Genomic DNA, 15,707 nt, shown 5'->3' with positions numbered 1-15,707 from the left:
ATTAATCAACTTTAGTGGAGGGTGATTACTTTACAATACTGTGGTGGGTTTTGCCACACGGGCGCACGTGCGGCCACTGGAGCGCCAGGGAAGTCCCCGTGCCAGCACCTTTAAGTGTCAAATTTTGGCCAACATTTTTAACTAGAAAAAAACAATGTTAAGTTATCACATTCTTCTCTATCTCGTGAGAAATTACTTGGAGGGAAAGTAATAGTTACCGAAGAATCACTAAACGCCAGGTGCTGTTTCCACGCACGGTCAGTTTTCACAGCAGCCTGAAAGCGAAGGCCTCTGTTTCCTTTTATCACCCAGTGTGATTAAATCCGGGATTCAGACCCAAATCTGTCCCACTTCAAAGCTAAAGTAACTTTAAAAGTGACTCGGTCATCATGAGCACCAAAGTCGCACTCCCTGCGTGTGCGTGCCGTCCCCTGGGTTCGAAGGACGGCTTCTGCTGGCTGCCGCGTCTCGACGGCCCTTCCTTTGCCCTTCACTGCCGTTAACGCTTTCTTCACTTCCCACTGCTGTCGCGCCCCGTCCAGACGAGACTGTGCAGACGACCTACCTGCACTGCCCGTGTCCGCCGTTGTGCAGACGCACAGACCGTACTGATACATCCTCTGGGGCCAGTAGGCCAGGTGTTTTCAGCACAGACTCCAGGTTTTGCAGAGTCAAGTTCCGATGCCCATCACGGCCCCGCTGCTGCCTCTGTTCGGGGTTTGCACCCGTGTTCCGGGCGTGCAGTCTGGCCTCTGTCATGTGAGGGGGACCGTTACAGAGCTGGAGCCACAGGGACTGGGAAGCCTCGGATCTAACTATCGCAGGGAGGGAGGTAGTCACAAGGGGCAGTCTGGGCTGTGTGACGAACGGCCTCACCTTCACCGGGTTATGGTTTTATAAGTCTTCTGAGTTAATCCCATCTGTACAAAGACTCCCCAAGTGGCTTCTTGGCTGAAACAAAGTTCCTCCTGCAGACAGACCCTACCCTGTAAGTTACGAATACCCTGTGATTTCCCTGGTGGTCAGACGGTAAAGCGTCTGCCTGCAACGCAGGAGACCTGGGTTCCATCCCTGGGTCGGGAAGATCCCCTGGAGAAGGAAATGGCCACCCGCTCCAGCATTCTTGCCTGGAGAGTCCCACGGACAGAGGAGCCTGGTGGGCTGCAGTCCACGGGGTTGCAAAGAGTCGACCACAACTAAGCGACTTCACTTTATGATTTCCAGCAAGTGGGTTCACTTCTCTGAGTCTGTTTTCTTCGTTCATAAAACGAGGCACTTAAGAGAGATGAACGCTGTGCTGTGTGTTCAGGAGCCCAGGAAACAGTAGAGATGGTGATTATTACCTTGTGAAATAAGCTGGGGAGGGAGGGCTCCCTCCGCGGTCCGATGGTTAAGGCTTCTCACTTCCCATGCAGGGGGCGTGGGTTTGGTCCCGGCTCGAGGAACTAACATCCATGTGCCTCACAAAGCAACCAAAAACAAACACAACAAAACAGCAACAAAACAGGTGTGTGTGTCAGTGCGTTACTCGCTCAGTCGTGTCTGCCTCTTGGCGACCCCGTGGACTGCAGCCCACCAGGCTCCTCGTCCGTGGGACTCTCCAGGCAAGAATGCTGGAGCGGGTGGCCATTTCCTTCTCCAGGGGATCTTCCCGACCCAGGGATGGAACCCAGGTCTCCTGCGTTGCAGGCGGATTCTTGACTCTCTGAGCCACCAATTAAAAACGTGTTTTTAAAAAAGTGGCAGGGGGTGCCCTTACACTGTAGTGTCCTAACATGGCCCCAGATTCTTTCCCATCTTCAGAAGCATGAGGTATTCCAGCTCCTGCCCCGGCAGGTCTCCACGCTGGCCTCGCGGCCCGGAGGGGGCGTCCTGGTGCTGGGATCGCCCGTCCCCAGGCCTTTGGAGTCAAAGGACCCGTCTTTCTACTCTCCTCCCGCCCTCCCCTCGAGGACACGCGCAGTGGCCCGGTGTCCATTCACACAGCCTGCCCCTGCATGGGGGGAATACTGACCAGGACGTATTCCTCCTGTAGGAGCTAAAGCTGCACACGTCAGACTGCCGGGCACTCTCTCTGGCTAATGCTGCCCCTGGAGGTTTGATTCGTGTTGTAAAGATTTAAGTTAAAATCTGCACTAAATGTTTATTGTGAAAATGCCCATATTGGAAAACCACATCATGACAGACACCATGAATAATTTGAATTTAGATGAAAATGACCCCAGAAGTTACGACAGACTAGCAAAGAGTGCATTAGTAAGCTATTGGGAGGTTGTTCCTGGAGAACTATATGTTTCCTTCTTAACATACAAATACAGGCACTTCCCTGGTGGGCCAGTGGCTAAGACTCTGCACCTCCAATGCAGGGGGTCTGGGTTCGATCCCTGGTCAGGGAACTAGGTCCCGTATGCTGCAACTAAGACCTGACATAACAAAATAAATAAATAAATGTTTAAAAATAAAATAACAATTCAGGAAAGCATCTGTCTAGGTTGTTGCTAAAGTGACTCCACTGCTCATGCATTTACGTGTGTATTTAGTAGGGAAGTCTTCTGGTGGTGACTTTCTGGAGCACTTAAAGTAATTTAAATAGTCTCCAGGAAGCCTTATGAGTAAAGTGCATGCACACTCAGTCGTGTGCAACTCTTTGCGACCCCAAGGATGGTAGCCCTCCAGGCTCCTCTGTCCATGGGATTCTCCAGGCAAGAATATTGGAGTGAGTTGCCTTTTCCTCCTCCAGGGAATCTTCCCAACCCAGGGATCAAACCCGAATCTCCTGCATTGCAGGCAGATTCCTTACCACTGAGCCAATGATGCCCTTATTAAAAACTCCAGGTATTTTAAATGAGCTGATTTCCACGCTGACTTTTTCCTGAGAGCTCCCTTGGGCAGCTGGTTCTCAGGAAGAGCAGGGAAGAGGGGCTGTGTCTTAACAGAACCCTGTCCATCACCAACTCCCGGAGCTCACTCAAACTCATGTCCATCGAGTCGGTGATGCCATCCAGCCATCTCATCCTCTGTCGTCCCCTTCTCCTCCTGCCTTCAATCTTTCCCAGCATCAGGGTCTTTTCCAGTGAGTCAGTTCTTCGCATCAGGTGGCCAAAGGATTGGAGTTTCAGCTTCAGCATCAGTCCTTCCAACGAATATTCAGGACTGATCTCCTTTAGAATGGACTGGTTGGATCTCCTTGCAGTCCAAGGGACTCTCAAGAGTCTTCTCCAACACCACAGTTCAAAAGCATCAATTCTTCAGTGCTCAGCTTTCTTTATGGTCCAACTCTCACATCCATACATGAATACTGGGAAAACCACAGCTTTGACTAGACGGACCTTTGTCAGCAGAATAATATGCTCTCTGGGTTGGTCATGGCTTTCCTTCCAAGGAGCAAGCATCTTTTAATTTCATGGCTGCAGTCACCATCCACAGTGATTTTGGAGCCCAAGAAAATAAAATCTGTCACTGTCTCCACTTTTTACCCTTATGCTTCCATGCAGCGATGGGACCGGATGCCATGATCTTGGCCCCCGACCAGGGATCACAGCTGCACCCCCTGCATTGGAAGGTGGCGTCTTAGCCCCGGGACTGCCGGAGCAGTCCTCTGTACACTCTTTGTGGTAAAGTTCTGAGAAAGAAAACCTTCTGGGCTCCACCTCATTAAACCCAACTCTGGATGCTCTGCTATAAAATACTGACAGAATGTGATACCGAGGGTTCTCTCTCTGAAAACAGTTTTTGTGAGACAGAATTCGGATTTCATAGTATCAGTTGCAGCTTTGGGCGCAGTATGCTTCTTCTGCAATGGCAGTGCACTCATAAATATGCCTGGGGTTTTCCTCAAGTGTTTTTAAAAAGCCAAATTGGATGCCGAAGTTCCTTTAACTTGATGGGTCAGGCGAAGTCAAATATAGAAAGTGAGCCGGGAGAGCTATTTGTGGAAACGCTGAGACCTGTCCTGGGCCGGCCCCGGCAGCCACTCGGCCACATCCCTGTCCGCCACACCGCAGGCCCTGGGGGTCACCCCCGAACAAGCCTCCCTTCTGCAGCTGGCTTTCCTCTCTCCCCTCTGCTTTTAAGCCTCTGCGTCTAGACCAGTGCACCCTCAGGGTCTGGCAGGACGCCACCCCTCGAGGTGCTTTGTGTGAATCGGGGGTGCTGCTCTCAGCAGGACTCTGGCCAGGCTCCCCGGACACCCAGGGGCAGAGAGCTGACCCGCTCGTCTGGGTGTGTCTGTTCTGGCCGCCGGCCTGGCTGCCCCTCGTGACCGGCGCTCACAAACATCAGTTGATGGAACTGACCTTTCTCTCCTGCTCCTCCACCAGGGCAAAAAGCCTCAAACAGCGTCAGAGCTCCAGGCGTTGTAGGGAATTTTGCAAAGCACAGATTTTTCACTTTCCTGTCCAGGCAGCCAGCTAATACCAAGTCTCCCCACGGGGCCATGGGGTCGTTTTCACTGGGTGATGGCACCCCTCGATGGGGGTGGTTACGTGGAAGGTTCCAGTTGCTGCAATAAATGCGTGTCAGTGAGCAGTCCAGAGGTGAATTACGAGAGGACCAAGCTTCATCATTGTTCTGATTTTGCCTGTTTATGTCTTTTGATAAAATTTGAAGTAGTATTTTTTTAATGTTTTGCAAAGTAAGCTTTAAAAAAATTTTTTTAAATTTATTTTTACTTTTTTTTTGCTGCAGCAAGCGGCATGTGAAATCTTAGTTTCTGCACCAGGGTTTGAACCTGTGCCCCCTGCATTGGAGGCACAGAGTCTTAACCACTGGGCCACCAGGGAAGTCCCCTTGAAGCAGGTTTTAAAAAATATAAACATGTGTCACATCACCCAAGCTATTCATTAATGGCAGATTCCTGGCCCCGACCTGTGGCGAATTCTGGGCTGGCAGGTCTGAAGTGGGGCCTGGGGCCTGGTCTGTGGGAAACGCTGGGCGACTCTGGTATGAATGCCCGCAGGGATGCATGTGGCAAAGTTCAGATGCTGGGTGAGGAAGGGAAGAGGAGACACCGTGTTCAGGGAGGGTGTTTTCATATGCTCACCACACTGACTAAGCCTCTGGTGCATGAGCCGCCCCGGCTGGTGTTTAGGAAAGACCAGAGGTGAAGGGACAGGGGACCCCCCTGCACAGCGCGTGTCCCAGGAACACAGGTCAGGCACTGCTCGGAGCTCCCTGTGTCTGCACGTCCTCAGGGCGGGCTCTGGGTGTGCTCTGATCTCATCCTGAGAGTCTTCTGGGCCTAGAGATACGCTTCTTAGGCTCATGCTGGACAAGGAAAGAAGGTGCCTTTTCAACGGCCAAAGCAGTTCAGTGGGGAGTCCCAGTGCCCCCCTTTATTCTGAGAGCAGACTTGAGTTTAGAGACGCAACAGCTGAAGTGGCTTTGAACCAGAGAGAATGGCTCGCTGTGTTTTTGCAGTCAGTACCCATGAGAGGTCTTTCCAGGGAACCCTGTGAAGGGCTTTCGCCTTGATTACCTGGCGCCCTCACTGGGGAGCCCAGAATCAAGGGCTCCCAGAGGCCAGAGTTTGCCTGGGATTCTCACTGGCGTGCTGCAGTCCACGGGGCTGCAGAGAGTCCACGGGGCCGCAGAGAGTCCACGTGACTGAGCGACTGAACTGAACTCACGTCACAACTCAGCTCTAGTCACTTTCATCACTGATCTCCTACAGACCCAGAGTCGGCAGTTCCATGTTTCAGTGTGGTGGTTAGTGCGAACTTGCTCTCTGTTGGATCGATATATAATTGTAATGCTGTATTTCTTATTTGCCTTCAATTTCCCAAGACTGAGGTTTATGCACAAAAAAAAACCACAAACCACACACACAAAGGCTTAGACTTGCTCTCTAGCACCTCGGAGAGACAGGAAGTCAACGTCCGAAATATACGTACAGATTGCTTAAAGGTAACTGGAGGGGCTTCCCCGGTGGCCCAGAGGTGAAGAGTCTGCCTGCCCGTGCAGGAGACACAGCTCTGATCCCGGTCTGGGGAGACCCCACAGGCCTCGGAGCAACCTTGCCCGTGAGCCACAACTGCTGAAGCTCACACGCCCTGGAGCCCGCGCTCCGCAGCAAGAGAAGGCACCGCAGTGAGAAATCGCAACTGGAGAAAAGCTGCCCCGCAACCAAGACCAGCACAGCCAAAAATAAATACATGAAATTATATATACACATAAAACCAACCAGACGTGCACAGCGATTTTGACGCTGATAGCAGAGAATGTCAGAAGCTGCTCCGGTGTGAAAGCCCGGGTGGACAGGGATGAGGCCGCTACCAAGAACAGATGAGAGACGTCTGGCGGACGCTGTCTGGGTCTCTGACTTGTTTGTGTTTGCAGAGGAGCGTAAGGGTGCAGCCGAAACCCTGGGCAGTACACTTTCTATGCTTTGCTTTCATGAAAAGAGGTCAATTGCTCAAAGCCACACCAAAAGCAAATCCAGGTTCAGCAAAGCAAATCCAGGTCTGTTTTCACACGGCCTGGTGTACAGAACCGTCTGTGTCTGGGGCCTGCTGTGGAAGCAGAGTGTATAGTTACTTCTCAGTCCTTAAGAAAACCTTGACTCTGGTATCATCAGTTCACTAAGGCAGGGACAATGTAATATATGTTTTAAAACAGCATGAAGAGTTGAAATGGAAAGTTTTTAATGCTTTAAAGAAGAAGATATCGATTTTAAAATCCTGTCGTTTTTGAGTACAATGCATTATCTTCGAGTAGTTTATCCTGATTCATGTGTGTGATAATTTTTTAGATACTCCCTTCCTTTCCCCTTTCTTGGGTAGATATAGGAATGAGCACAAATTATCACTTTCTATAAATGATTTTATTTACACACGAGGTCAATATGCCGTATTTATTAAGACTTTTTTATTTTGCTGTTCTGTGTAGCTTGTGGGATCTTAGTTCAGTGACCGGGGATCAAACCTGGGCCCAGCTATGAAAGCGCTGGAGTGCTAACCACTGGGCCAGTGGAAGCCCCGAGGTCTTTTCTCTACAGTAACTATTCACCACACACTATCAAGCCCCCTTTAGAAGAACCTCAGGGAACAGAATGATGCATACTCTGCCTTCACACTTTCCGTCTGTGCGTCTACGTTCGCAAGCTGAGGAGTACACCTGATTAAAGCACCTTTTCTCGGTCACCAGACAGAGTTGTTGGTATAAACTCAGCCTGTGTCCTGCAGGGTACATCCAGCCCGAGTTAGGGGAGGTCAGTGACTCTTCAGGCAGGCAGACCTGGGGGCAAAGGTGAGCCCACGACAGACACCGACAAGCTCCATATCTGCCCCGGGAGTCCTGTATCCTTACGCAGACCGTGTTTATAATCTGACAGGAAGTGAGTGTTCAGCTGTTTGGACTTAGGGCTTGACCAGTTCCAGAAAGCTAGTCGTCACTTTGTGTTTTGACAGAAGAGTAGAAGAAGAAAATGGTACCCGCGATGTGGGGAAGGGGCTGGACCACGCACGCACTCAGTTAAGTTTTGTTTCCCGACTGTCTGCCCCAGTGAGGAGCGTGGGGTGCACGGGTGTGAACGAGACACCCTTCTGCTGTCCACCCTGCAGCCCAGAAAGACACACAGGACCAGCATCTTTATAGGAACCTTGATCTCTGTTCAGAGAGCAGCAGGCGCCTGCAGGAGGGAATGGCCGCCTGCAGAGACACAATGCCTTTCTTCGGGGTGATGGCTGAGCTGAGCCTTGAAGTAGGGATTTGTCCTCCTGGGGAGGAGAGACCCGTCCAGGCAGAGACCAGCCTCCACAGAGGCCTAGAGGGGAACTACCTCACTGTTCGGGGCCCAGGCTGAGCCAGCCTGGAGCACAGGGTGCCGCAAACAGGGCGGCCAGGGAGACAGGCAGGGAGGGGAGGAGTGGGCAGAGGGATGGCTGAAAGCCAGGCACACCTCCGGGAGACGGACAGACCCGAGACGTTTGGGGGCTCCGGCCTGAGGGTGGCGAGGTGCCGGGAGGCCAGTTCCGAGGTTCTGACCTTGGCAGGCATTCCCTTCACCCCCCTGCGGGCTCAGCTCCTGGACCTGCTGGGACCTGCAGGACGAGCTGGGGAGGACGGTCAGGGCAGAAACGATGCAGAGATGGGTCAGCGTCTGGAAGAGCAGAGGGGCAAGGCACGCTGAGTCCCACAGACACCCAGGACTGGGCCGGAGGGAAGCCCAGCGGTTGTCCAGAATCAGCCACAGATAAGGCTGCAGCTTCTTTGGTGCCCGGGACTTGGAGCCAGAACTTCTGTCAACTGTCTGCATTCCCACTTGGTAACTGTCAGACACTTCACGCACTCGAATTTCCCTCCAAAGTCAAGCAGAGTCGAGCGCTAACCAGTGGAACTTGGTCTTTCAGCTCTTTTATTCGATTTTCCCCGATCATCTGTTTGGAAGAGCAAGCAGGCTGCTGATGGACGGGCAGGGTCAGAGGGTGAGCAGGGCGCCGCACAGAGAGCAACGCTGCCTGGGTGGTGAGCCGGACACTCCTGGGCGTGGCCGGGGAGTTTGTGCAGGCAGGTGGCCCTGCCTTTCACTGTGTGCTGAAGGGCTTTTTTTCTTTTCTGAAAATACCCATTAGAGCCCTGAGTTAACTAACAAGGGACAAGAAGTGAAGTTGTGTCTTTTGGGGTTCAGGCTTCACATCTGGAACTCCTAAATGAGAGCAGAAGAAAAGCAGAGCTCTTCCCTGGTGGCTCAGTGGCCACCAGGGAACGAATCTGTATGCCAGTGCGGCACAGGGGACACGGGTTTGATTCCTGACCCGGGAAGATGCCAAAAACCACGGGGCAACTAAGCCCATGGGCCACAGCTACTGAAGCCTGCACGCCCTAGAGCCTGTGCCCTGCACCGAGAGATGCCACCGCGATGAGAAGCCCATGGACACAACTAGAGAAAAACCCATGCACAGCAATGAAGACCCAGCACAGCCATACATAAATAAATATGAATTAAAAAAGAGAGCAGGCAGCCTGAGTGAGAATGACGCCGCCCGGGCATTATACTGTCAGGAAGAGACTGCACCCACATGTGAGTCAGAGCAGCCCCTCCCCCCCGACCCGAGGCGGCCTCACTCCCGGACACCCCCCCAAACAGGACCCTCCCGCCTGCCTCCTGTGGGGCACCTGACAGTTCCCACCCCCGAAACGCTCGACCTGATGCGCCGTCAGGGAACCCGTCTCCCTGCCCGGAGGCTCAGCTTATCGCTCAGCCCTTCAGCCTCTGATCGCCTCCATCCAACCTCGAAGGAAGCGTTTAAGAGATTCGCCCCTTCAGTCAGCAAGCCCTTAATTACAGACACGCAGATAATTAAGTTGAGAGCAAGCAAACCGAAGACCTCAGTGGCTCCCGTGAACACCGGCTTTCTAACACAGCGTCCTGGAACATGGAGGAGGGATGGCCATCCCCTGGACCTGCTGCATGCCGGCTGCTTGCTGTCGCGGGTGTGTGGGAAGAAATCAAACTCCTGTCCTAGCGGTGATGCTTGGGTTTGCAACACACTTCTGCTCCTCCTCACCACTCTCCCCCTTCATGTGTAAGTTAATCTTTGCAACGCTTTACGAAACTGAAATTATTATCCAAAACTTACAGATGAGACATTTGAGACTTAGAGAAATTATATTGCCCAAAGCTGTCCTGGTGGCTCAGACAGTAAACAATCTGTCTGCCATGGGGGCGACCTGGGTTCGGTTCCTGGGTGGGGAAGATGCCCTGGAAGAGGGCATGGCAGCCCACTCCAGGATTCCTGCCTGGAGACTCTCATGGACAGAGCAGCCTGGTGGGCTACGGTCGCAAAGAGTCAGACACGACTGAGCAACCAACACCTCCACTTTCATCTTCTGTTTTCAAAAGCCCACAGATTTTTTCCAAGGTCCATGGGAGCCGGCAGCAGTGAATATATTTATTAAAGCTTGCTAAGGGACTTCCCTGGAAGTCCAGGGGCTAAGGCTCCTAGCTCCCAATGCAGGAGACATGGGTTCAATGCTTGATCAGGGAACATGGTCTCACATGCTGCAACTGAGACCTACAACAACCAAATAAATATTTCTTTTAAACGAAAAAAAAAAGAGCTTGTTGAGCCATGGAAGCAACTCTGGGAGCTTGTCAGAAGTGCTCCAGAATCACCCTTCCTTTGGGGTCCAGCCCAGAGCGGGGCAGAATAAGCTCCTGATGGCAGCCTGTGGGGGAGGGACACAGGAGCAACCCCCGCACTGCAGCCAAGGCCCCGTGGACAGCAGGTCCTAGCGGATGTCAGGGAAGGACCACGCCCTGCTGTCCCCAGCACCTGGCCAAGACTCTGTGCGGGGACACATTTCATCTCCGAACAGGGAAAGACCATGATGACCAAACACACAAAGAGCAGATCTTCATCTTGGTAGAAATAAAAGAGGAGAGAGAGGCACCCTCTTCTGTAATCTACCCCCTCCCACCCCAAGAGAACTACGGTTTGTATTTTGCCCCGGAGGTCCGCTGACGTAGGGCTTGTGAAGAGAACTTCCGTGCGCCTGTTTCTGAATACAGGCAAGTCAGGCTCTGGTGGCACAGAAGTGAGAGATCCAGGGCGGCTCATTGAAATTCTAAAGATGCTCTGATCCCATTGCAGGATCAAAAGCCTTCTCTCTTAGTGCCGGCGCTGACTTATTAATAAAGACATGCTTTCGTGGGATGGTTTATATAATCAGCCTCCACTTTCAGGTTAAGCTCAGTAAGTCGCTGGGACTAGAGGGCCACCGAGAATGTGCTTGGTGGTGGAATCACATCCAGGGGAGACGGGGTGCGTTCGGGGGCCGACGGTCATAAGCAAAGGCAGAGCCCGTATCGCGCGAGTGGAGCCTGTGAGCTCTGCCAGCCAAGCAGCAGGCACAGCTACGTGAAGGGCTGAACGGCACCATTAAAGGCACTTAGCCACATGGAGACGGAAGTGACAAGCACTCCAATTATCCCAGCAACCTCCAGCACAAGCCCCCTGCTTCTTGTACATTATGCTGGGAGAGCTTCCCTGACGGGCTTTATGTGAACTTCTGATCTCATCCAGGGCGCTGGCTGCCGGCTGTGCCAGCCTGATGACCAGCGACTCGCATGCCCTCTGCTCGCCTCCACTGACCGATCATCACAAGCGCTCGTATTAACAACAGAAACCAGCCCGGCAACCGCTCTCCCCATCTCGGAGCGGGAGCTAAGCAGTCTCGTTCTTACCTGACGGGTGGTTGCCAGGGTCAGCGGCTACGGACAAAGCCTCTTCCTTAAAGCCGTCCTGCCCCTCGGACAGAGACTCCCTGATCCGTTGCACGAAGCAGCTTCTGGCCACCCCAGCGCCAGGGGGAAAGTGGGTCTGTGAGCGTCAGAGAGCGCAGCTGACTGAGGCTCGCGTGGCCCCTCCTTGGAAGTGCAGCCACTCAGACTTGGCACAGTAATGGGCTAAATTATTTATCCAGGCGGAGAAGAGAGAAAGCGCTAAGAGCTTCCTGTGCTTACAGCCTTCACCCCTGGATGTGTCCTGAGACAGGAAACGGGCCAGACTCCATCAGCAAAATGGGGGAAGAAAAGGCTTCCTCCCGCACTCTCCTCCATCGCTTCTACTCTGGGTGGGCCCAACCCGGGTGAGAACAAGCCATTCCCATCGGTCCTCTCGCATTCACTCAGGGCCGAGCGACACGCACTGTAACACGAGTACGGACGTGAGAGCTGGACTCCGAGGAAGGCTGAGCGCCGAAGAATTGGTGTTTTCACACTGTGGTGCTGGAGAAGACTCTTGAGAGTCCCTTGGACTGCAAGGAGATCCAACAAGTCCATCCTAAAGGAAATCAACCCTGAATAGTCATTGGAAGGACTGATACGGAAGCTCCAATCCTTTGGCCGCCTGATGCAAAGAGCTGACTCATTGGAAAAGACCCCAATGGTGGGCAAGATTGAAGGCGGGAGGAGAAGGGGGTGACAGAGGATGAGATGGTTGGATGGCATCACTGACTTGATGGACATGAGTTTGAGCAAACGTCAGGAGATGGTGAAGGACAGGGAGGCCTGGCGTGTTGCAGTCCATGGGGTCGCAGAGAGTTGGACACGACTGAGCGACTGAGCGACAGCGAAGGAAGGAAGACTGAAAACCGCACGGTGGTGGGCGGGAGGGCCGCACACGGCGGGGAGGGCCGCTGGCCGCACATGGGCAGGCAAGGGGTTAAATGGCAGAAGAGACGCCACCAGGCGTCCTGGGATTAGTCTCTAAGTGGCACGACGCTCTGGGCAGAGGCTGTGAGAGCCGAGAGGTCTCAACGCTGGTCTCGGTGTTGCTGTAGACACCAGAGCCAAGTGCCCCCACCGCCGCGACCCTTCCGGGACCCTCCGGGGTAGCGGAGGCTGGCACCGTCCCGACTCTGATGGGCCATGCAGAGCAGGTCGTCCGATGGGGTCTGTGTGCAGTGAGGTCACCGATGAGAGGACTGCCTTCCCCTCCAGGGACCTCACCTGCTTCCCGGGAGCTGCACTTCAGACAGGCAGAGACAGCCTGACGTTTACAGCCTCTCCTTGTGGGGCAAGCTCCTGTTTCTTATTACGGTGGCTTGGAAATCCTTGTGCCATCACTGCCCCGGTGGAGGGTGGGACTTAGAGCCATAGTTATGTACATGGTGTTTGTTAGCTTGTTGCAGCCTCTGGACTTCCGAGCCTAACCGTGTCTCCTGTGAGGTGCCTGTCATGATGTCTGCTCTCTGTTTATTTGTCCGTGTGGCTTTCCACCCCTTAGCTTCCTAACGGCAGGAAATACGCCTCAGTCCTCTCCCAGCTCATCCCGAGCGCGCTGCAGACAGCACCTGTTGAATGCACCGTGTTGCCGAAAACGGAAGACACAGTGGGCATTCGGGTTTGGGGCCTCCCTTTGAACCCTAAAGCTAAAATTTACCAAAGGCTGGCCCTGCCCTGAGGGGGGAAGATTCCTGCCCCTTGAGAGGAGAGGGAGAGGGGACCCGGTGGTCAGGACTCTGCCCTTGCCTTGCACCGGGTACACTTTTGATCCCTCATTAGGGAGGTAAGATCCCACAAGCTAGGAGTCGGTGCTGCCAGAAATAAAACAAAAACAGGAGGAGAGGGAGAAACGTACTGGCGACCAGGGGGAGGGGAAAGGATGTTTGCTCGACAGCCAGGTCCCTGGAATCCTAACGACCACAAGACGGTAGATGTCGGAACTGGGCCACCCTCACACTCAGACGGCAAAGTCTTCCTCTCAAGGGAGGGTCCCTGAGAGCCAGTGTGCATCTGCCCCGCGCGTGAGCACAGACCGACAGGCACCAGGGGTCAACGGGGTTGGGCTTGGCGGTGTGCACAGCGGGCCTCACCACTGCTTAGCAAGCATCTCAGGATAGATGTGTGGAGAGAGTAACGTGGAGACTTCCATCACCATATGTAAACTAGAGAGCCAACGGGAATTTGCTGTATGTCCCAGGGAACCCCAACAGGGGCTCTGTATCAACCTGGAGGGGTGGGATGGGAGGGAGATGGGAGGGAGGCTCAACAGGGAGGGGACGTGTGTAGATCTATGGCTGATTCAGGTTGAGGTTTGACAGAAAACAGCAAAATTCTGCAAAGCAATTATCCTTCCATTAAAATAATTAATTTTAAAAAAGAAAGAAAGCACCCCGGGAGAAGTGCCAGTGAATGAGAACGCCCAGGCTATGAGCCTGGGGTGCAGGCCACGCAGGCAGGGGGCATGCCCACGGGGACGCCCCACCCAGGTCACTCTGTCCTGTGTCCGCTCCGCAGGTGGGATCGGCTGCGTCGGCCGGGACAAGGGCCAGGTCCGGAAGTGCCTGGACGCGGTGGAGATCTACAACCCAGACGGGGACTTCTGGAGAGAGGGGCCCCCGATGCCCGTGCCCCTGCTCGCGCTGCGCTCCAACTCCACCAGTGCGGGCGCCGTGGATGGGAAGCTCTACGTCTGCGGGGGCTTCCACGGAGCAGGTACCCACGGGGCTGGAAATGCCGCGGCACCGCCCTTAACCGACCCTACGGACAATCCCAAGACGGGGGTGGGCTGAAAGGCTGCTGCTGAGCGGCCAAAGACGGCGGGATTCTTGGCCGCGGGAGGAAAGGAATTCAATCCGGGGCCAGTGACGCGGCTTGATCGCTCAGAGCTTTTGTGTATTAAAGTTTTATTACAGTGTAATAGAGATAGAGAAAGCTTCTGACACAGACATCAGAAGAGGGCAGAAAGAGTGCCCCGCTGCTAGTCTTAGCTGGATGTTATATAGCTCCTGCTGCTGCTGCTGCTAAGTCGCTTCAGTCGTGTCCGACTCTGTGGGATCCCACAGACGGCAGCCCACCAGGCTCCCCCGTCCCTGGGATTCTCCACGCAAGAACACTGGAGTGGGCTGCCATTTCCTTCTCCAATGCATGAAAGTGAACGCTAATTAGAGAAAGGGAGTGTCTCAAACTCAGAGACTGGCACCAGGCCCCTCACCCGCAACACGCACTGAGATAACCTTGGCACCAGGTGAGTCTTCCCGGGCCACCAAACGATCGGCGTGAAATCTTTAAGGCAGACTTCTAAGCAAATATACAGTTTCATTAGCACAGATTAGGAGAACAATGCATGACGGAAACATCCTGGTTGGTCGAGTGGGTTCTGAGTCTTGGGCGGAACCAACTTGCAGGCAGAGTCTGGGGTAAATGCATAGGTACCTTGACACGGCTTAAGACGAACATTTCCATAAGGAAACTGCATTGCTCAGCTCAAGGCTCAAGAACAGCGCATGTGGAGCCAGGTGTTGTCATGACGACACAGAATTTTAAGAGAAACCTTTGTAAATTTGTATCAAGAAGGGAAAAATCGTAACCCTTGTAGTTCCTTTGCTCCTGCCGCTTTAGAGAGAGAGAAAAAGAGAAAAAGTGTCTGACACTTGCAGCCTGTTTCCCCCGTTTCGAGACCCCCGGCCTTCCTGCCTGTGACCCTCTCAGGAGACTGACTCAAAGTTGGTGACCTCTGACCTTGGGCCTTCCACCCTCGGGGTGGGGGCTGCCCCCTCCTCGGTGGGTGGGGTCGGGTCTATAACGTGCCTGGCACACGGCGGCCCCGAAATGAGAAGGAGTTGAACACGAGGGGAGGAGGACTGATGCCTGACTGTAGAGCTTAAACACACGAGGAGCCCACAGAACAGGAGTAACCGGAAGTGCTGGTGCCAGCGGTACCTGTCCCCCGAAGGAAAGTCTTACTCTTGCACTGCAGCCACTCGAGACAGATTGCTTGAAAGCACTTCTAAGATAATACCTAACCCATGCATTCATCACCAGACTCAGTCTCCATAAATCTCACTGCTTCCATTGTTGCAATCTGTGGTATGGATTTATAACTTTTAATGCAACAGGGAGAATCTTAAATATGCATAAATCTAATAAGCGGCTGTCTCCAGAGTTTGATTAGTTGCCCTGGTAACTAAGGTGGAAAGCACTTACAGTGAAAATGACGAGAAGTCCCACTGTAACCTTCCTAATGGATGCTCGAGGCCAGGACAGGTCTAGGAAAAACATGCCTCGGGAGCACTCCCAACTTTGGACGCACGCCAGATAAAAATGGCAGAGCCCCTGAAGAAAGCCGAGCCCGTGGCATGCCTGCCCTCGTGCTGAAAGCGCATAAATATGTTTAAGTTAAAATTTCCATTAGCAACTAAGAGGCTTTGGAGATCTGTGAGCCTGACATGAGTGTGCCTTATTAGGCTCTTGATTCAAACAA

At 53.4% G+C, this 15,707-nt stretch overlaps 1 protein-coding gene across 2 annotated transcripts in view; it reads left to right on the top strand.

Annotated features, from left to right (window-relative positions):
- Positions 1-15,707, top strand: part of KBTBD12 (kelch repeat and BTB domain containing 12) — a 51,300-nt gene that overhangs the window by 24,581 nt on the left and 11,012 nt on the right. For both annotated transcript variants that reach the window (XM_061397298.1, XM_061397299.1), the window contains exon 5: positions 13,742-13,939. In XM_061397298.1, the coding sequence (XP_061253282.1) occupies positions 13,742-13,939 (198 nt within the window). The remainder of the gene's footprint in view (positions 1-13,741; positions 13,940-15,707) is intronic.

This window comes from Bos javanicus, chromosome 22, assembly GCF_032452875.1.
Source record: "Bos javanicus breed banteng chromosome 22, ARS-OSU_banteng_1.0, whole genome shotgun sequence".
NCBI classification, from domain to species: Eukaryota; Metazoa; Chordata; class Mammalia; order Artiodactyla; family Bovidae; genus Bos; species Bos javanicus.
Note: the sequence above shows the minus strand (reverse complement) of the source record. Positions and strands in the feature narration are given on the sequence as shown.